The 21162-nt window shown below is 41.6% G+C and overlaps 3 protein-coding genes across 7 annotated transcripts in view; 1 reads left to right on the forward strand and 2 right to left on the reverse strand.

The window, feature by feature from the left end:
* Positions 1-21162, reverse strand: part of LOC106611026 (osmosensitive cation channel TMEM63C) — an 89738-nt gene that overhangs the window by 54652 nt on the left and 13924 nt on the right. For 4 of the 5 annotated variants that reach the window (XM_014210829.3, XM_014210828.3, XM_014210830.3 and 1 more), the window contains one exon: positions 19240-19385. In XM_014210829.3, coding sequence (XP_014066304.2) covers positions 19240-19359 — 120 coding nt within the window. In that variant the 5' untranslated portion in view covers positions 19360-19385. Of the gene's footprint in view, positions 1-6831; positions 6960-19239; positions 19386-21162 lie in introns of those variants that run through there. The other variant, XM_045723478.2, reaches the window with a different exon arrangement.
* On the forward strand, positions 7754-10925 carry zdhhc22 (zDHHC palmitoyltransferase 22). Its single transcript, XM_045723479.2, has 3 exons — positions 7754-7958; positions 9081-9638; positions 9745-10925. The coding sequence occupies exons 2-3, from the start codon at positions 9083-9085 to the stop codon at positions 10026-10028; spliced, it is 840 nt and encodes a 279-aa protein (XP_045579435.1). The 5' UTR covers positions 7754-7958; positions 9081-9082; the 3' UTR covers positions 10029-10925.
* Positions 14769-19233, reverse strand: cipca (CLOCK-interacting pacemaker a). Its single transcript, XM_082955668.1, has one exon. The coding sequence runs from the start codon at positions 18260-18262 to the stop codon at positions 17414-17416; it is 849 nt and encodes a 282-aa protein (XP_082811794.1). The 5' UTR covers positions 18263-19233; the 3' UTR covers positions 14769-17413.

Consider the following 21162-nt stretch of genomic DNA (forward strand, 5'->3'; position numbering starts at 1 on the left):
TGGACAGGGCAATATGGATTTCTTCTCTTACATCTGCAAGCAGAGTCTGAACATCAGACAGGATGGCATCGTCTCCCTCAATCTGTGCAATGGCAACAGGTTTCAGGAGTTTCAGGCTGCTTACCACTCTATCCCCAAAATACATAATCCAGGAGGATCCTCTTGATGGGGCTTTCCATATCAGCAGACTGTGATAGGGCCATTTCTTGGAAAGACTCCTTCCCCTTCAGGAGACTGTCAAACATGATGACAACATCACCCCAACGGGTGTTGCTGGGCAGCTTCAATGTGGTGCTCTTATTCTTCTCACTTTGCTGCTACAACTTGATGACCCTTCACACACCTAACCATTTCCTTGGCTCTCTTGTAGAGTGTGTTCATTGTTTTCATTGCCATGATGTCCTTGGGGAGCAGATTCAATGCATGAGCAGCACAGCCAATGCGTGTGCTGTGAGGGTAGGACTCCTCCACTTTAGACCAAGCAGCCTTCATGTTCGCAGCATTGTCTGTCACCAGTGCAAATACCTTCTGTGGTCCAAGGTCATTGATCACTGCCTTCAGTTCATCTGCAATGTAGAGACCAGTGTGTCTGTTGTCCCTTGTGTCTGTTCTCTTGTAGAATACTGGTTGAGGGGTGGAAATGACGTAGTTAATTATTCCTTGCCCACGAACATTCGACCACCCATCAGCGATGATTGCAATACAGTCTGCATTCTCTCTGATTTGCTTGACCTTCACTTGAACTCTGCATCCAGCAAATAAGTTGATAAAGCATGTCTGGTTGGAGGGGTGTATGCTGGGCAAAGAACATTCAGAAATCTCTTCCAATTCGCATTGCCTGTGAGCATTAGAAGTGAACCAGTTGCATACACAGCTCGTGCAAGACATTCATAAGCATTACTCTGACTACGTTCCTCCATTGAGTCAAAACAACTTCTGATTCCAGGAGGACCATGAGCGGTTGCTATCGATAAGGTGTTTGATTCATAATTTTCACCACGAATAGAAGTAGAGGGACTTTTGTCAGAGGTTGCTTGTTGTGAGCGCTGAGGGAACTTTATGCACTTGGCCAGCTGATTCTGCATCTTTGTTGCATTCTTCACATATGATTTGGCACAGTATTTGCAAAAGTACACAGCTTCTCCTTCTACATTAGCTGCAGTGAAATGTCTCCACATATCAGATAGTGCCCGTGGCATTTTCCTGTAAAGATTAGAAAAAAATAAGTACAAAAAAAAAAAAAATAAAAAACAATACAATGCCATGTACAGATAAATAGTGAAGCAGTTAGATTAAACAACTCATTATGTAAGATAAATATTTTAAAATGAAATATGTATGAAACAGGTGAATTAACACTCCTTTGTTAGCAGGCTCAAGCAAGCTAAAACCCACATGGTAGCAAAAACTAACTCGCAGAAATTGTTAAGTTAGAAATTATTTAAACACTTTGCTGTAGGCTACTATTTAACAAAAAATGATGTCATAAAATATATTCACCCCACGCAGTATTGTTATCAAAATACCAGAAAGCATGTAGTCCTTGGCTCAGACAGTGTTGTAGTGTGGGCTCAATAACATCTCATTAGTGTGCAAGATCTTGAGAATCAGCTGTACATGTGACAGAAGAATGCACTGTGCATGCAGAGGGTTGCAATTCCATTAAATTGGGGATAGTTTAACTAAAATATGCCACAAGACCTAGAATTGCCTTGTGTATCCCACAAAAAAAGTTCACTGTTATAAGCTAACTTTGATGAATTTAAGCAAAATTCCCAGGCTTATTAACGTCCTATGGAAAATTTCCTGAAATTTACCAGAAAGTTTCCAACCCTATGTGTCAGTAATCAACTTAAGATATGCAACTTTCAAAATACAGAAATCATCCCATATGATGCATTTTGCATCATATAATGCAAAACGCAGCATCATATGATGCAAAAATGCATCATATGGGGAGGATTTCTGTATTTTGAAAGCAAAATATGTTGGGACTAGGCCAACAATGGACAAATGAAACAAATACAAAAATATAGTTTTGGGGTGGAATTTTCCTTTAAGAGACCCAGCCTGGAGGAGGGGGACAGGACACAATCTGCTGCTCCCCACCTGTTCTAAAGCCGGGGTGGAGGGGGTCTTTCTCCTCTCTCACACACCCAGCTGAGAGGACTGTTGTCTGGCCAAGGTAGCATCATCGCTCTCAGCCCCTTACTGAAGGCCGAGTGATCCATAACGTGCCTAGGGTGATGTCTGCGCACACACACACACTCGCCTTGTTGAACAAACTGAACACCTGCTTCCTGTCTGCACTACACATGCTCAGTAGGCCCACTGAGGAGCACTGTCACCGTGTATATGCCTTGTTTGTGGAGTAGACTATGCCATTGATCATTGGGTCCAGTCTGGCAGTTTAAGTAGCTCTTGTTTTGTAGCCTACAAATGAAGATCATTCACGCTACTATACAAACTAGAGGCTAATCATTTAAGCGTCTAGGCAAACTGTAGAATAAGAAACAAGGGATCTACAACCACATCATAACACATTTGCCTTGAAAGATTTCTGTTCCCAGTCAGTAACTATGTTCCCATCCAGTTTATGCGAGCAAAGTCCAACCGTATAAAGAAAATATATCCCGGCAACTGTGATGGAAACAGGAAGTTTCGGTACAAATGTATAAATGCTGACAGATAATTTGTTTGTTCGACATGGTGGGATCTTTGTGTCATTAAAATTAATTACGTCAATGCACGGTGGTGGAAACGCCTTTATGCGTAAATATTGATATAATAACCATCAAATCACAGTAAACTTGAAGTCACACGATGATATGGGTGTGTGTGGTCCTCCTACAATTTGGGAAACTACACAGTTTATTAGGCTACAGATGAAATAACAGGTTGGTGAAAGTGCACGGTGATCTTGATGCTCCTTTCCAATAAATATCGAGGGTCTTAATCTGGTGACATGATAGTCGATGCTTGACTACCGTTTGACAAATAATCTAGCTCTTATCCATAATATTCTCATCATGGAGACTAGCCTACCCGCACTGCATCTTCGAGCTGTTGGCTAGAGCGCATGTGCCAAGCCCAGAGTAGGCACATTTGCTATTTAACACAACAGTTTGTGACAAAACTATCCGTAGAGTTCAACATGCAATGGGAACACACTGCATTTCAGATTTTTATTCACAACATGACAATTTAAGCAAAAAAGTACATTTTGTGTGCACTACATCAGGCATGGAAACCTAGCTAGTGATGTCTAAATAAAATCTGCCAGACATCAACAGATTGTGATCTATCAAATTAAGAAAAAATATTTTTTTAAAGGGCAGTGGCATACAAACACAACCCACATGGAATTACTTATGAGAATAAAAAAAACATTCATTACCCATGTAACAGGCAGAAAGATGAATGACATGGATGAAGCCAATTAGAGGCACTGAGTGCAACACGGTAAAACCCACAAATCACAGGCTTCTCCATGGGCTCCTGGGCTGTCAGACTGCACCTCTGTGAGTGGAGCAGTTCAGTAACAGACCAGGCCCCAGTAAGAGGCCTCACCGAGTCTGAGGGGTGAGTCCAATACAAACAGCATAGCCCTGGGCATTAGGGAGTCCTGGATGGGGAGTCATGGGACTTATGAGAGGGTAAGGTCAGTATCCTGCCGAAGGAAGATGCAAGGTAGAGACATGACACTGTTGGTACATATCTATGGGGGAAAAAATGAACTGATGTGAGAGGAAGCTCAGTAAAAATAGGGCATTTAGCAGAAAAACACATTGCTGGTTTGTAGGCTTATAATATAGTGTTGTTGCTCTCCTCTGTCAGTAATCATGCCAACTATGAGTTAGGTTGTGTGGGAAGGAATCCCTGAGGACCCATGCCGAATGGCATGAAAATTCACAGCAGGCGTTCTACTGCAAAACATTACTCCCCCTTTCCCTACATTGCGACTAATCCAAACAAAGCAATAAGCACAGATATAGTAATAGCTATACCAAGAAGAACACAGGAGAAAGTTTCAAAACGCAGCCATATCAATAACAAACCAAAACGCAGCCATATCAGTAACAAACCAAAACGCAGCCATATCAGTAACAAACCAAAACGCAGCCATATCAGTAACAAACCAAAACGCAGCCATATCAGTAACAAACCAAAACGCAGCCATATCAGTAACAAACCAAAACGCAGCCATATCAGTAACAAACCAAAACGCAGCCATATCAGTAACAAACCAAAACGCAGCCATATCAGTAACAAACCAAAACGCAGCCATATCAGTAACAAACCAAAACGCAGCCATATCAGTAACAAACCAAAACGCAGCCATATCAATAACAAACCAAAACGCAGCCATATCAATAACAAACCAAAACGCAGCCATATCAGTAACAAACCAAAACGCAGCCATATCAGTAACAAACCAAAACGCAGCCATTTCAGTAACAAACCAAAACGCAGCCATATCAGTAACAAACCAAAACGCAGCCATATCAGTAACAAACCAGAACGCAGCCATATCAGTAACAAACCAAAACGCAGCCATATCAATAAGATGTTTGCGGAAAATATTTTTGATTTCTACAGGTTAGTTTTGGTGGAGGGTTTCTGCTCACATGGATGGCTGAGTCATGCTCTTTGAAAACATGACTGGAGGAGATGAGTCACAGTAATACATATCACCATCTCACATCTGATGCAATTGACACACACACACTCCCTCCCTCTTTCACGCACGCATGCGCCTGCCTACACAAGCACCCTTTCTCTCTCTCTGAACAGAGGGGTTAATTATGCCTGCTTATTGCTCACCAGAACAGGTTGTTAGCCTCTTGTGAAATATTTTAATAGCTAGTTCTTCCCAGATCACATTACAGTTCAAAGCCTAGGCCGGGACTCAGGTGCAGGATGGCTACACCTCTCCCTGTCTGGCATGGCACTGATTAGCTGATCTCTAGATCATGATGTGCAGTTGTTGACAAATTGATTGAAGCTGTCCAGTCATGTGTGGTGCTGAAATTACAGAAAGCATGTAAACCCAGAAGCATGAATGGGGACTCTCATGCTTCCAATGTGCTAGCTCACTTGTCATTTTCTGCCTACACAAAATACAGACAAACTCAGAAACATGAGGCAGGCAGACGCCCCCTTCCCTGTCGCTAACACAGGCTTCAGATCCCACACAACCAGGCCAGATGCAACATGCTGGGATAGGGGGAGATATCAACTTTCAATCTCAGCCAACAGTCTGATCAAATATTCATGACTCTGTTGTTTGGAAATGACAATGGCAACATTCATCATCTGCTCCTTCTCCATCAGAGACCTGGTTTGTGATGTTTGAATTGGCAAAACAATGGACAAGGTACTGCAGATAACACAGTCCTTCCGTTCAACACTCTAAATGAGCTCTCAGCTCCTCTACTAAGACATAAAATATTGTTTACCAATGCTATCAACAAGATCTCTCGCCATTTTGAATTATTGGGAAGGTCAATACATCTGAGATTATGCATATAGGCTACTGCCTACTGGCATCCAAAATAAATCAAACTGGTTGAAACATAAGCAGATAACCTTTCATTCAACATAAAGTCAAAAACAATTATAACTGGCATTTCAATGGCCTACTGGTGTTTGCTGCAGGCTGCCCTGAGTGTAATGGACCAACTGTAAATCATGAGCTTAAATTTAGTCAAAATAATAAAATAGCTTGAGTTTAGACTGAAAGTGAAGTAGTGCATATACTGCATTGTGCTCAATAGCACTGACAATAGAAACAAAACAGCTTCTGAACATTGATTCAACAGGTTCAACTGCTTACATTATGCAGAATCCACATATTTTTCAATACAGCATGGGTGTTCTTAGGCATCTTGATTTGGTTTAGAGATAGCATCTTCATTTGCTGGATTAGACATGGATACAAGCCCCCATAAAAGACCAATGAATAGGCCTATCACATGTAGTAGAAAAAAATGGACCATGAATGATGCCTACCATGGACAGACTACAGACAAATACCTACAGTATATATTTATTTCAATAAGGCAGAACACTACACACTCCAGCTATAATCCACTAATTATGTAAACCACTGTGCCAGGTGTGTGACTGCAAGCATCAAATATTTTAAGGCATATAGAGATATCTAAACCACATTTAATCAGACATCTTAGAAGAACCAGCTGATGTAACCATGCTGGTTTTCTTCAAAAGGCTATAGCATTCAACCTAAATGTATCCAAAGAGCGCAAAGTGGTAAACTGTGCAGGCGGCGCATGGGCACTAATCAACTACACAATGCAGCCGCTGGTGTTGTATGGTGAGGAGTGTGTTTGTCAGGGCGTAAATCTCTGCCACGTACCTTCAGTGTCGCACTCACCGACGGATCGCTGCACAATAACTAATACTGATCTAACTAACACGCAACGTAACTAAATAGATCCTTTACGCTTTAAGATAAGAGAGCAGTCTGTTGACAGGCCAAGTAACTACAAGTTATTCGAATGAACCAATAGCCTACATATTAATGTATCCAACATCAATTCTCCAATGCTTCCCATCAAACATTTTAGGGTAACGACGGGTTTTTCGCCTTTCGGTGTGATTCACGTTGTTTTTATAGCGGTTTACTTAACTAACGTAGTGGCTGTTCACTGCAGTAGGGTACTATCAACACAGTAAATCCGCCCACTTTTTAAAGACAACTTCAAAATCAGCCGCCGCTAACCTCATAATTAGCTTGCACATTTTTCCATATTTAATCATATTAATAAACCGAGATTGGATTAAATTCCTAATGTTAACGTGGCTCACCTCTTAAATGCTCCTTAACGCTGGCGTCCGGTCGGGATGATGCTGCTTATTTTTGCATAAGAAACAAGAGGAACTCCCTGCACAGGCGCCGTCTGTAAATAAAACACCTGCCCAAGATAAGAGAACGAACGTGTTTCAGTATAGACCAGCTTTTAATGTTTTGACTGAATTTTTACATTAATGAATATTATTCAATATTATAGGCTATGGCGGTCCACTTCTTTCACACCTTCATGAACATGTGGAATCATTAGAGTACACACGTTTAAATGTGTTAATATGACATAACATTGGCCTGTACTTAACTCGGTTTTAATAATAGGAATTTAGAAATATTATATTCGTAGTATACTGTATGTTTGGAAGGTAAACGTTTTACAAGTGTAGATGCATCTAATCATGCTTAGACCACTGCCACACTCGGAAGTTGAATAGGACTGCTCATTGAAGAAGCATCATCGCCACCTGCTGGATAATCATTTTTGCGCCAGACCTGCGCTGGAAGTGACTTGCGCAGACAAAAGAATGTTTAGCCTAGTAGGCTAAAGACGTCCAGTAAAATTAGAAATATGTCAAAATACTGTCAAAGGTTACATTGATAGAAACATCATGCGATAATTACTTATATCGAGAATAGGAAGTAGATCATATAATCTCATGGCCATTTAAACGCGGTATTGACAACAAAATGGTTCAACAGCATATGGTTGTCTTCATAGAGATAGATAGAGGACTCATCTTTTATGTGCTATTACAGCGTCTGGGACAACATGGGCAGTGCCATTGATGCTTCAACCCATAGGAATCCCCACACAGATGACTACTTTGACTACTGTAAAATGGTGGAAGCTCTCAATGGCGCTGCCCATGTTAGAATTTGGACCACTAGAGGCCTCTATCATTCTCTATGGTTGTCCTCTATCCTTATGACCGCATCCACGCCAACAGGCGGTGCTAGACAATCCAGAAACATCGCAGAATGAACGAACAATCTCATTATACCGTCTTGACAGCGCAAGAGTTCTTCGTTTTTTGAATGAGTTATCATTTGCCAGTGCCTGCGCACATGAGGTTTCCGCTAAGGTGCTGAAAGGACAGCTCCTCGGAATCAACAGAGCCGACGACAGGTACAGTATGTCTCAGTAGGCCGGTAGCTCTTGCTTGGAAGGGAAAGGTGTTGTTGAATACTCTGTAGGCTACATTCATGTTACCTCGATTGTTCAGGTAACGGAACAAAACTAAGCTGCAATTTGTGTTTTCCATCTCTATAAATAACCATGGACCTTGTAGCCTATTCAAGGGTTCTATAAGCACATAGGGAAAATAACAAGCAAAGTCCTTGCACATTATTTTAATGTGCCTCGGTTAGGTACAGTAGGTTACTGTACTGAACCACCGATTCTGCCAAACACTGAAAAAATATCACAGTATCTTCCATGTATAGACGGTAACCTTGTGATTTCAGGTCAGATTCATTAAGGAATTCTAACCATTCACAGTGACAACGGCAAGCAATCTTGGTCTTTTTTCTATATGGAGCATCAGTCACAATATCTCTCAGGTCAGACAGCACATGGGAACTAGGCTATCCCCTTCGTTATCTTTGATTTCATTGGTCAAAATATAACCACACAATAGGCTACAGGGGATGGATGCCACAATTGTGAACTGGGTTTCTGTTGTTTTTCTACAGAGAACAAGATCTTGTTGGTGGTATCATCTGTTTGTAGAGATTTGCAGATCCAGATTAGCTAATTTTGGAGTGCCAGCTGTTAATTTCGGCAAGATGCCTATGTAATTCTGTTTAATCCAAATCCTACCTTTTAATCTTATTTGTGTCATTGGCCCTCCATAATAATGATGTCATAGACTACATATATAGGCTATTTTTATGCATAGAGCTCCCTACAAAGGCAAAGTACAGTAACTATGTAATTGCAAAATCTGACTTAAGTCTCTTTCTTTCTAGACAGAAAGCAATTTCTGGAACTTCATAATATAATTTGATTGGCTGTCTGACTTATTGTGTCAAGAAACTAAATACCACATTAAATCAGATAATATACCTTGTCATTTCAACAGATGAAATGTGTTTTTTTACAAAATGTGTACTTACTGCACTTTGCATACAGGCCTATACACAGAGGAGCTGTCCTTTCCAGCACCACTGTCGCCTTGTAACCTACCCAGTTACACAATACTGTAGTCATGCTATAAGTAGCCTAACGCTCGTCTCTATTTTATCACAGGAATGATAATCAGGATGTTTAAATTAAGACTCCTCAACGCTGTCGCCCCAGCATACTTTTTCTCAGCCACAGCGGTAACCTTCATTTTTCACTTCTGCTTTTTCATCCCAACGATTTTTCAAAGCCCGGGCATCTCACTGAGAGCATCAACTGTGATTCACACCGCCGTTTTCCTATACCTGATGCTGAACGCTTTAGGTAACTATGTCATGACTATAAAGTACCCCGCTGAGAGTGCAAATGAGACCGTGATTCCTGCATGTTCGGTAGATTGCTCAGATAAAATAGACGCCCACTACCTCCTCAACGGTCGCCACTTCTGCAAACTCTGTAAGAAAGTCATACTCAGGAGGGACCACCACTGTTTTTTTACTGGAAACTGCATTGGCAACAAAAACATGCGATACTTCATCATGTTCTGCATATACACGTCATGCACTTGTTTGTACTCCTTGGTTCTTGGTGTGGCCTTTCTAACTGTGGAATACAACATCTCCTTTGAGAACCCATTGACTTTCCTCACCCTTCTGCCCCTCTCTACTGGTTACTTCTTCCTAGGTGAGTTTCACATATAGCACTTTAAAGTTTAGGCAAGGATATTGAGTTTATAAACTTACCAAGCGCTCTTCTTTCTCCTCCATTCCCCTCCCTATCTCCCCATCAGGAGTTATCTCAGGTCTGCAGTTCTTCCTGGTGCTGATGCTATATGTGTGGCTGGGCATCGGCTTGGTGTGTGCAGGGTTCTGCTGTCAGCAGGTGCTGCTGGTAGCGCGGGGGCAGACCTACTGCCAGATGAAGCGGGGCCAGCTGGTGGAGAGCTGCAGCTCCTGGAAGGACAACCTGAGTGATGTGTTTGGCTCCCACTGGGCGGTGGGGCTTTTCCTGCCAGTACAGACAGTGGAGGCCTTTTCAGGAGAGGTCGCTGCCCACCACCATAAACATGACTGAGGTTCACCAGGGTAGAGAGAACGTGGACATCATTCACATGAACTACCCCCAGTGGTTCACATAAGGAAGATCTCAATTACATACTCCTCGCGTCCTCTCTCTTCGCGTCCTCTCTCTTCGTCTCCTTCTCAAAACCCATTGGATGAGAAAGCCAGAGGTCCCGCCCCTTTGACCTTCTCCTCCAATGGGTTTTGAGAAGGAGACGAAGAGAGAGGACGCGAGGAGTATGCAATTGAGATCTTCCCATTGACTCATCATCATGCTTCCTTGTTGGGCTTGTCAGGAGGATAGTTTAAAATGTACATCAAATGAGGGAAGCCCAGAACAAACATAATGTATCCATGATAGATAGATATGCCCACACATACCTGTTCTGACCTCTTCATCTTAGCTCATACACAGAAAACTGTGCTCAGCATATATATATATCACTTATATATAACTTACTGATAATGGCTTTTAATGACATTGGTCTACTATTCACAGAATGCATACATGAATACATTCCTTGAAGGACAGGAACCATAGCAATCTGAGAAGTGTATGGAATGCAGGTGTAAAAAGCAATCAAAGAAGATGTATAAGTATTTACACTTCATTTGGAAATTATTCAGACCCCTTGACTTTTTCCACATTTTGTTATGTTACAGCTTTATTCTAAAATGGATGAAATAGCTTTTTTTCCCTCAACAATCTACAAACAATACCTCAATGACAAAGCAAAAACATATTTTTTGTGTGCAAATTTATAAAAAAATGGAAATATAACATTTACATAAGTATTCAGGCCCTTTACTCAGTACTTTGTTGAAGCACCGTTGGCAGCGATTACAGCCTCACGTCTTCTTGGGTATGACGCTACAAGCTTGGCACACCCGTATTTGGGGAGTTTCTCCCATTCTTCTCTGCAGATCCTCTCAAGCTCTATCAAATTGGATGGGGAGCGTCGCTGCACAGCTATTTTCAGGTCTCTCCAGAGATGTTCGATAAGGTTCAAATTTGGGCTCTGGCTGGGCCACTCAAGGACATTCAGAGACTTGTCCCAAAGCCTCTCATGCATTGTCTTGACTGTGTGCTTAGGGTTGTTGTACTGTTGGAAGGTGAACCTTCGCCCGTCTGAGGTCCTGAGCGCTGTGGAGCAGGTTTTCATCAAGGATCTCTCTGTACTTTGCCCCATTCATCTTTGCCTCAATCCTGACTAGTCTCCCAGTCGTTGCCGCTGAAAAACATCCCCACAGCATGATGCTGCCACCACCATGCTCCACTGTAGGGATGGTATTGGCCAGGTGATGAGCGGTGCTTAGTTTCCTCCAGATGTGACGCTTGGCATTCAGGCCAAAGAGTTCAATCTTCTTTTAATCAGTCCAGAGAATCTTGTTTCTCATGGTCTGAGAGTCCTTCAGGTGCCTTTTGGCAAAGTGTGGCTTTGAGTGGCTTCTGTCTGGCCACTCTACCATAAAGGCCTGATTGGTGGAGTGCTGCAGAGATGGTTGTCCTTCTGAAAAGTTCTCCCATCTCCACAGAGAAACTCTGGAGCTCTGTCAGAGTGACCATCGGGTTCTTGGTCACCTAACTGACCAAGGCCCTTATCCCCTGATTGCTCAGTTTGGCCTGGCGGCCAGCTCTAGAAAGAGTCTTTGGTGGTTCCAAACTTCTTCCATGTAAGACTTGATGGAGGCCACTGTGTTCTTGGGAACCTTCAATGCTGCAGGAATGTTTTGGTACCCTTCACCAGATCTGTGCCTTGACACAATCTTGTCTCGGAGCTCTAAGGACAATTCCTTCAACCTCATTGCTTGGTTTTTGCTCTGACATGTACTGTCAACTGTGGGACCTTATATAGACAGGTGTGTGGCTTCCAAAATATGTCCAATCAATTGAATTTACCACAGGCGGACTCCAATCAAGTTGTAGAAACATCTCAAGATGATCAATGGAAACAGGATGTTCCTGAGCTCAATTTCGAGTCTCATAGCAAAGGATCTGAATACTTATGCAAATAAGATCTGTTTTTTATTTTTAGTACATTTGCAAAAAAAATTAAAAACCTGTTCTCGCTTTGTCATCATGGGATCTTGTGTGTAGATTGAGGAAAATAATTGTTTCAATCCATTTTAGAATTAGGCTGTAACGTAACAAAATGTGGAAAAAGTAAAGGTGTCTGAATACTTTCCGAATGCACTGTGTGTAGTTATTTTGGACTACATGATATCAATTCTAATTCATGTAGTGGCTACACTTAAATAACTGTAAGTGCATGCTTACCTTTCCTGTGCGGATTTTGTGGCAATATGTTGCTAGATAGCATTTAACACAAAATGCTGTGATAGAACATTTAAAATAAGGTATCCTGAGATTTAGAGTCTTTAGCTGATATGCACAGGTATGATACTCCAAACATTTAGACATTCAGGAAAACACAGTAGCATAAATGACTGTATTGGGGCAGATGTTGGGACCTACACAGAATGGGGGGAAGATGTTGTTATTGTCATCATCAACAAACTGATTTTCTTTTGTAGATTTCCCAGTTTTAACTTTCACCAAGGGCTACTGTCGCTAATAATATGTAACTCCCCTAGAGGGAAAACTCACTAAAATGGCTGTATAGCACAATTTGCCAGGCTTACAATGGTATCAGGAGTATGGAACATTCTATTGCACAACAACGTTTGAACTAGAACACCAATTGAAATACTTTTTGTTGTTAAGTGTTCTCTGAAAACAGGGGAAATGTGTTAGCAGTTTGTTGATACACATTCCCGTGTGGCTCAGTTGGTAGAGCATGGTGTTTGCAACACCAGGGTTGTGGGTTCGATTCCCACGGGGGACCAGTACAGGAAAAAAAATAAATGTATGCATTTACTACTGTAAGTCGCTCTGGATAAGAGCGTCTGCTAAATGACTAAAATGTACATTCAGACAGTGCTTTACAAGGAGAAACAAAAATCTACAGCAGAGGAAAACAGGGTAAGAATTGAGGTTGCTGATCTTTATGTCCAAACTATTATGTCCATTGTTGTCGTATGGCCTGTACCTACAAATGACCCCAAAGATGATGAACCGTACAGTTTGGATTTGTTCATGGTGGGATCCTACAATAAGACTGTACGCTTGTTCCAAATTTGTTGAGCAAGCGATAGTGCCTTCAGAAAGTATTCATACCCCTTAACTTATTCCAAATTTGTTGTTACAGCCTGCATTTAAAATCGATTAAATTGATTTGTTTTCTCACCCATCTACACACTATACCCCATGATAACAAAGTAAAAACATGTTTTTAGAAATTTGGCAAATTTATTGAAAATGAAATAGCTCATTTCCATAAGTATTCACACCCCTGAGTCAATACATGTTATAATCTCCTTTGCCGCGGTTACAGCTGTGAGTCTTTCTGGGTAAGTCTCTAAGAGCTTTGCACACCTAGATTGTACAATATTTGCCCATTATTATTTTCTAAATTCTTCAAACTCTGTCAAATTGGTTGTTGATCATTGCTAGAAAATCATTTAAGTCTTGCCATAGTTTTTACTTAAATTGGCTTCAAAAATCTAACTATTGATTTTAGGTTATTGTCCTGCTGAAAAGTGAATTAATCTCCCAGTGTGTAGTGGAAAGAGGACTAAACCAGGTTCCCTCTAGGATTTTGCCTGTGCTTAGCGCCATTCTGTTTCTTTTTTATCCTGAAGAACTCCCCAGTCCTTACAAGCATACCCATAACATGAGGCACCCACCACTATGCTTGAAAATATGGAGAGTGGTACTCAGTAATGTGTTGTATTGGATTTGCCCCAAACATAAGTTTCTATTCAGGACAAAAATTATTGTTTTTGCAGCATTTTTTGCAGTATTACTTTAGTGCCTTGTAAACACGATGCATGTTCTTTTCACTCTTAGTGTAGTATTGTGGAGTAACTACAATGTTGTTGATCCATCCTCTGTTTTCTCCTATCACACTACACATATTTGTAATGACTGGATATATTGATACACAATCCAAAGTGTAATTAATAACTTTACTATGCTCAAAGAGATATTCAATGTCTGCTTTTTTTTTACTCATCTACCAATAGGTGCCCTTCTTTGCGAGGCATTTGAAAACCTCCCTGGTCTTTTTGGTTGAATCGGTTTAAAATGCACTGCTCGACTGAGGGACTTTACAAATAATTGTATGTGTACAGAGATGAGGTAGTCATCATTTCTTTTTAATGTTAAACACTATTATTGCACACAGAGTGATTCCATGCAACTTACAGTATAGTGACTTAAGCAAATGTTCACTTCTGAACTTATTTAGGCTTGCCATAACAAAGGGGTTGAATACTTGACTCAAGACATTTCAGCTTTTCATTTTTTATTAAAATTGTAAAATAAATATATAATTCCACTTTGACATTATGTGGTATTGTGTGTAGGCCTGTGACAAAAGAATCTAAATTGTATAAATGTTAAAATCAGGCTGTAACACAACAAAATATGGAAAAAGTCAAGGGGTGTGAATACTTTCTGAAGGCACTGTATAACATTTTACAGCCCATCTAACTGTTATGAATATTCTGGTATTTATTCTGGTATTAGATTCCATCTGGAGCAAAGAAATGCTCTTATGGAAAAACAAACTGCTTTGTAGAACTATTTAGTCTATTCCTGTTATATTACCAATAAAACTGTTCAATATGACAGTGGTCTTTTCTGGCTCAGATGGAATGAGCTCAAAAACACCAACAACAGAGTGTAAAATCATTTCAAAACCACTCTTTATTAAGCAACCATGTCAATGCTAACAATATTTCTTGAAAAAAATACAAAAAAGTGCACTTCAGTAAATGATGGTTAAAACAACATGTCTTTGTGCTATTCTCCAAAGCTAGAATTTTCCTGTACTTTACTTTGTACTGATGATCGCAGTATTTTGCCATACCAATTTTGATAACATATCAATACCTCCAAATCACTAAAAACACACAACACAAAAGCTAGTTACTGTATTACTAGAGAGCCAATAGTTTGAGAAGGCTAGCTTACCTAAACCTTTGAGAGCCATTGTAACATCTATACATTAATTATCAGTGCCTACAACAGTTGTAAGTCAAACAGACTTCTATTACCAAATGCTACATTCTAGTAAATAGATGTACAGTCAAGAAAATACTGAGAGCTAGTGTAACTAATATTGTAATCACACTGGACAAAACCAGAAGAGCATTGGGACTACATTTCAGTATTTTGTCATTCCCGGGACATACACATGCATGACTGACATTTGGCAGTACTTTCTCAGGTTAAAGTTGAAGAACAAAGAGAACTTTATAGGCACAATCAAATAATTGGCCAAAACACAAAGAAAGAAAAACTCAAATGAAATTATGTAACTTGCGTTTAGGAAACGCATTTAAAATACAAAATCTTTGAATAAGTATTCATTCCCAATAGCATTTAAATATATAAATATGATCACTTCCAAGCTATTTTTTACCACTCCCCTACATGAACGTTCCAGTAAAGTCCTTTAAAACAAGAACTGCTTCAGCTGAAGACACTTTAGCACAAAGAGTGGGATTCTAGTAAATTACAAATGAGCTGACTAGTAATAACTTCAAATATAAAAAATATTCAACAGTTCTTTCTGTGTTATGTACAATGCAGTATGTGAAGGACTAGTTCGAGTTAGAGAGAGATAATCCACACAATGCTACTTTTCATCAGCCATCTGGCTCCTCAGATCTGAATAAAAAACATTATCATTAAGAAATGTTTTATTAGCCAGCAACCACTGGGGTTTTTCCTCAACTCAAATATTGAATTAAATATTATGTCATATATAGTACAACCTATACTGAACAAAAATAACGCAGCAACGTAAATGATATGAACTGTAAATAGTTACAGGTCCTTGCGACATGGGGACGTGTATTATCATGCTGAGACATGAGGTGATGGCGGCGGATGAATGGCACGACAATGGGCCTCAGGACTTCGTCACGTATCTCTGTGCATTCAAATTGCCATCGATAAAATGCAATTGTGTTCGTTGTCCGTAGCTTAAGCCTGTCCATACCATAACCCAACCGCCACCATGGGGCACTCTGTTCACAACGCTGACATCAGCAAACTGCTCGCCCACACAACACCATACACGTCGTCTGCATTGTGAGGCCGATTGGACGTACTGCCAAATTCTATAAAACAATGTTGGAGGTGGCTTATGGTAGAGAAATTAACATTCAATTCTATGGCAAAAGCTCAGGTAGACATTCTTGCAGTCTGCATGCCAATTGCACACTCCCTCAAAAGACTTGAGACATCTGTGGCAACTGCGCATTTTAGAGTGGCCTTATTGTCCCCAGCACATGGTGCTGTGTAATGTAATGATCATGCTGTTAAATCAGCTTCTTGATATGCCACACCTGTCAGGTGAATGGATTATCTTGGCAAAGGAGAAATGTTCATTAACAGGGCTGGACATTTTTTTTTGAGAGAGAAAGAAGCTTTTTGTGTGTATGGAACATTTCTGGGATCTTTTATTTCAGCTCATGAAACATGGGACCAACACTTTACATGTTGCGTTTATATTTTTGTTCAGTGTATAATGCAAGACAGTATGTCAATAACATACATAAGAATGGGTGCCGTCACTTCAGTAGCTATCATTTTTTGCATTTAACAGACATTCATTTTTTGGTCTTTAATTAATAGAAGATGCATTGTAACTATGGTGTTTAACTGTACTCTATTCAGTTATTGATGTTGTCCTAATTCAAAGGCAGGTTTAAAAGAAATAGCAACATCAACGACAACAAGGCCATATTTCAGTAGATGTACATACCTAAAAAAAAATACATAATAATAATAATAATATAATACAAAAGCTTTATGTACAGCCCTCTGAAGAATCACAATCAGTAATATACAGTTGAGCACTGCGCTAGTCTAGTACTGACAAATACTGAAGAGGACATATTGCTAGGCTAGCTAAAATATTCTCTGACTAAATACGATCAACTATGAAATATTCTTACAGCTCTTCCTAATCTCTCCTCATTGGTTAATGTTTTTAAAGCAATTTTTATATGTACACAAAACTGTAATGTCTGGTGTACTTAGATCAACTTTACAATTTGGTCCCAAAAATGATTATCGATGTCATAAAGTGTTTTTTTCCCCCCATAATAAAGCAGTTACTGTTCTGGCCAGGTACGGATTAAGTCATTGTATTATTATATCCATATCTATTCCCTGCATGTATTGATAGATGTATTAATCTAGAAGCCATAGCCCTATTGCAAGCAGTACTTGCTATTTAAACAGAACATTGAACATTTCTCCATTTGTACTGGTTTACAGCAGGTGTGCTTATGATCCATGCACCTCCTTCTGCTAGAGTCTTATGCCAGGATGCCCTGTGGATCCATGGCCTGACACTGCCCCTCCTCAGCCAAGGCTGAGTCTGTGTCTAGCTGCAGGGTCAGCTGGAGCCTAGTCCAGACAAGGGGGTCACCACTGCCCAGGGCCTCCACAAACAGATCTGTCTGCTCCTGCAGCTGCTTCAAATGGCCCTGGGTGCGCCGGTTCTGCCTGATCAGCTCCTTGATGCGTAGCGTTAGGCCCAGCAGGCCAGAGTTGCTGAGGATGTTGTAGGTGTTGCTGAAGCGTTTACCTTTGTTGTTGTCTGTGGACAGGCCGTCTTGGCAGCGGTCGTTGTCGCCCTGGCAACTGCTCGCCTCCAACACAGATGCAAATTTATTGGAGACTACAGCAGTTGCCTCAGTGCCCAGGGAGTGAGGCATGCCTAGGAACTGAGGTATTGGCAGCTTCTGAGAGCTGGCCAGCTGTGTTTGTTTGTCAACAACCTCTAAGGTGGCCACTGTTTGGAGGGGTGTCAGAGGCCTTGGCTGGGGGCTATGGGAGCTGTACAGTTTGTCGCCATGGTGACGACACCACCGGTTACGCCTCCCGTGATACCCAGGCGTTGAACTTCCCCTCTCAGCAGAAGAGGCCCCCTGCCTCCTGGAGGAGCTCTCCCCAGGGTGAGGGGCGATTTTGGGATAAGATTTCAGTATGGGCAGGTAATTATTCCTTGAGTCCCGGTGCATGTCTGAGGAACGCTTTGGAGAGATGTTGTTACTGATGTTGTTGCTGCCGTTGGGGACCATAGGATGGAGGAGGACCACCTGGGACTGGGGAAGAATCTCCAGGGAGGAAGGGAAGCCCCATGGCTTTACTACTGGAGACATTGGGCTTGGCTGGGGGCATCATAATACCATCTCACTCATTAGATCATACAAAAACGGAGTGCAAAACGATCGGAATTGACAAAGAAGAATACAGTACTGTAATTGTTCCCTGTTTTAAAGGAATATAGGGCTCTACAGTGATACCATTTAAGGGCATTTGCTCCTAAATATTTTGCTGTTCTGGATTTGTTTTATCTGGGAGCACCAGTGCCCCTAGATAAAACTAAAAGAATCACCAAGGTGACCATTGTTGTATTCTTGTTGTATTGTTGATTTCTTCGCTGTCCCTCAGCCTCAGTAGTATGCAAACATGTCGTGGCACAGACAGAAAGGACAAGGGAGAGCTTCTTCAGGAGATATAGGCCAAATGTAGGATATTATCTCAATCTTAAAAATCACATTTTCTGGTGCTCCTAACACTATGTTGTAATTGCTGGCAAGTCTTATAATTAAAGCACCAATCTGCACTTACTACATCCATTTTTGCACATATATTAATGATATAAACCTATTGATTCTTGAAGAGCATAAGTTATTAATGCCCCATTAGCTAAGTTCAACCGTCTTACCCCATTAGAAGCCAAAATATAAACGTGTTTTTCCAATGTTTGTAAACAAAGTAAAACTATCATTTTGATATCATGTATGGTCAGTCCTTGCATCCATAGCTCTTTCTATGATTTTGAGGGTTGTTACATTTCTCCAGCCTCGTCCCTCAACCTTTTACCAAAACACTGGTGGGGAAAATGCTTTGTTATTGTTTCAAATGCGTATTACCGCTTTAATAACTCAAATATTTTTCATTGTGCTACATTTTTTTTCCACTTAGGAGGACATGTGCTCCTTGTAATAAAGGTCACTGTAGAGCCCTGGAATATTAAAGCTAATAAACCCAACCACAGTACAACTGAACTACAAGCTGAGCAGAGAATAACAGCACATAGGTCACAAACAAGGCACAGTGTAGTGTACAGTACCAGATTCAGGACTATGTTGTTCATGATGATCATGGGGGAGAGGCCAGAGTAGGATCCTCCGCCTACAGCCACCTGGGGACCTGGAGCCCTCACCATGTCCTCAGAGTCAGTTTGGTCCATCGCACTCAGGTATCCATCGCAGGCATCTGGAGAGGAGAAAAAAACAGATTGTCACCATGGCCCCCTAGGGGGAGCAGCAGACCAACGCCCAACGTAAAGTTAATAGAAACAACACCAATAGCTTGTTTTCTTTTTGTGCCAAGATCTTGAAGAGCAATTTTGGAAACATTTGCAAGGGTAACAGAGAGATAACAGCTTGAGGTAATAACGCCACAGCCACAGTAAAGATTCCATGGGACATCATGCCCTGACCTAGTCCATAGCTGAGTGAACCCACAGCCACAGTAAAGATTCCATGGGAATCATGCCCTGACCTAGTCATAGCTGAGTGAACCCACAGCCACAGTAAAGATTCCATGGGAATCATGCCCTGACCTAGTCATAGCTGAGTGAACCCACAGCCACAGTAAAGATTCCATGGGAATCATGCCCTGACCTAGTCATAGCTGAGTGAACCCACAGCCACAGTAAAGATTCCATGGGAATCATGCCCTGACCTAGTCATAGCTGAGTGAACCCACAGCCACAGTAAAGATTCCATGAGAATCATGCCCTGACCTAGTCATAGCTGAGTGAACCCACAGCCACAGTAAAGATTCCATGGGAATCATGCCCTGACCTAGTCATAGCTGAGTGAACCCACAGCCACAGTAAAGATTCCATGGGAATCATGCCCTGACCTAGTCATAGCTGAGTGAACCCACAGCCACAGTAAAGATTCCATGGGAATCATGCCCTGACCTAGTCATAGCTGAGTGAACCCACAGCCACAGTAAAGATTCCATGGGAATCATGCCCTGACCTAGTCATAGCTGAGTGAACCCACAGCCACAGTAAAGATTCCATGGGAATCATGCCCTGACCTAGTCATAGCTGAGTGAACCCACAGCCACAGTAAAGATTCCATGGGAATCATGCCCTGACCTAGTCATAGCTGAGTGAACCCACAGCCACAGTAAAGATTCCATGGGGAATCATGCCCTGACCTAGTCATAGCTGAGTGAACCCACAGCCACAGTAAAGATTCCATGGGAATCATGCCCTGACCTAGTCATAGCTGAGTGAACCCACAGCCACAGTAAAGATTCCATGGGAATCATGCCCTGACCTAGTCATAGCTGAGTGAACCCACAGCCACAGTAAAGATTCCATGGGAATCATGCCCTGACCTAGTCATAGCTGAGTGAACCCACAGCCACAGTAAAGATTCCATGGGAATCATGCCCTGACCTAGTCATAGCTGAGTGAACCCACAGCCACAGTAAAGATTCCATGGGAATCATGCCCTGACCTAGTCATAGCTGAGTGAACCCACAGCCACAGTAAAGATTCCATGGGAATCATGCCCTGACCTAGTCATAGCTGAGTGAACCCACAGCCACAGTAAAGATTCCATGGGAATCATGCCCTGACCTAGTCATAGCTGAGTGAACCCACAGCCACAGTAAAGATTCCATGGGAATCATGCCCTGACCTAGTCATAGCTGAGTGAACCCACAGCCACAGTAAAGATTCCATGGGAATCATGCCCTGACCTAGTCATAGCTGAGTGAACCCACAGCCACAGTAAAGATTCCATGGGAATCATGCCCTGACCTAGTCATAGCTGAGTGAACCCACAGCCACAGTAAAGATTCCATGGGAATCATGCCCTGACCTAGTCATAGCTGAGTGAACCCACAGCCACAGTAAAGATTCCATGGGAATCATGCCCTGACCTAGTCATAGCTGAGTGAACCCACAGCCACAGTAAAGATTCCATGGGAATCATGCCCTGACCTAGTCATAGCTGAGTGAACCCAC

This window comes from Salmo salar, chromosome 09 (assembly GCF_965601325.2).
Source record: "Salmo salar chromosome 09, fSalSal1, whole genome shotgun sequence".
Classification (NCBI taxonomy): domain Eukaryota; kingdom Metazoa; phylum Chordata; class Actinopteri; order Salmoniformes; family Salmonidae; genus Salmo; species Salmo salar.

Coding starts and splice junctions, on each gene's coding strand:
- cipca (XM_082955668.1), bottom strand. CDS start 18,262: ATGTCTCCAGTAGTAAAGCCATGGGGCTTCCCTTCCTCCCTGGAGATT.
- zdhhc22 (XM_045723479.2), top strand. CDS start 9,083: ATGATAATCAGGATGTTTAAATTAAGACTCCTCAACGCTGTCGCCCCA. Junction 9,639..9,744: donor TACTGGTTACTTCTTCCTAG/GTGAGTTTCACA, acceptor TCTCCCCATCAG/GAGTTATCTCAGGTCTGCAG.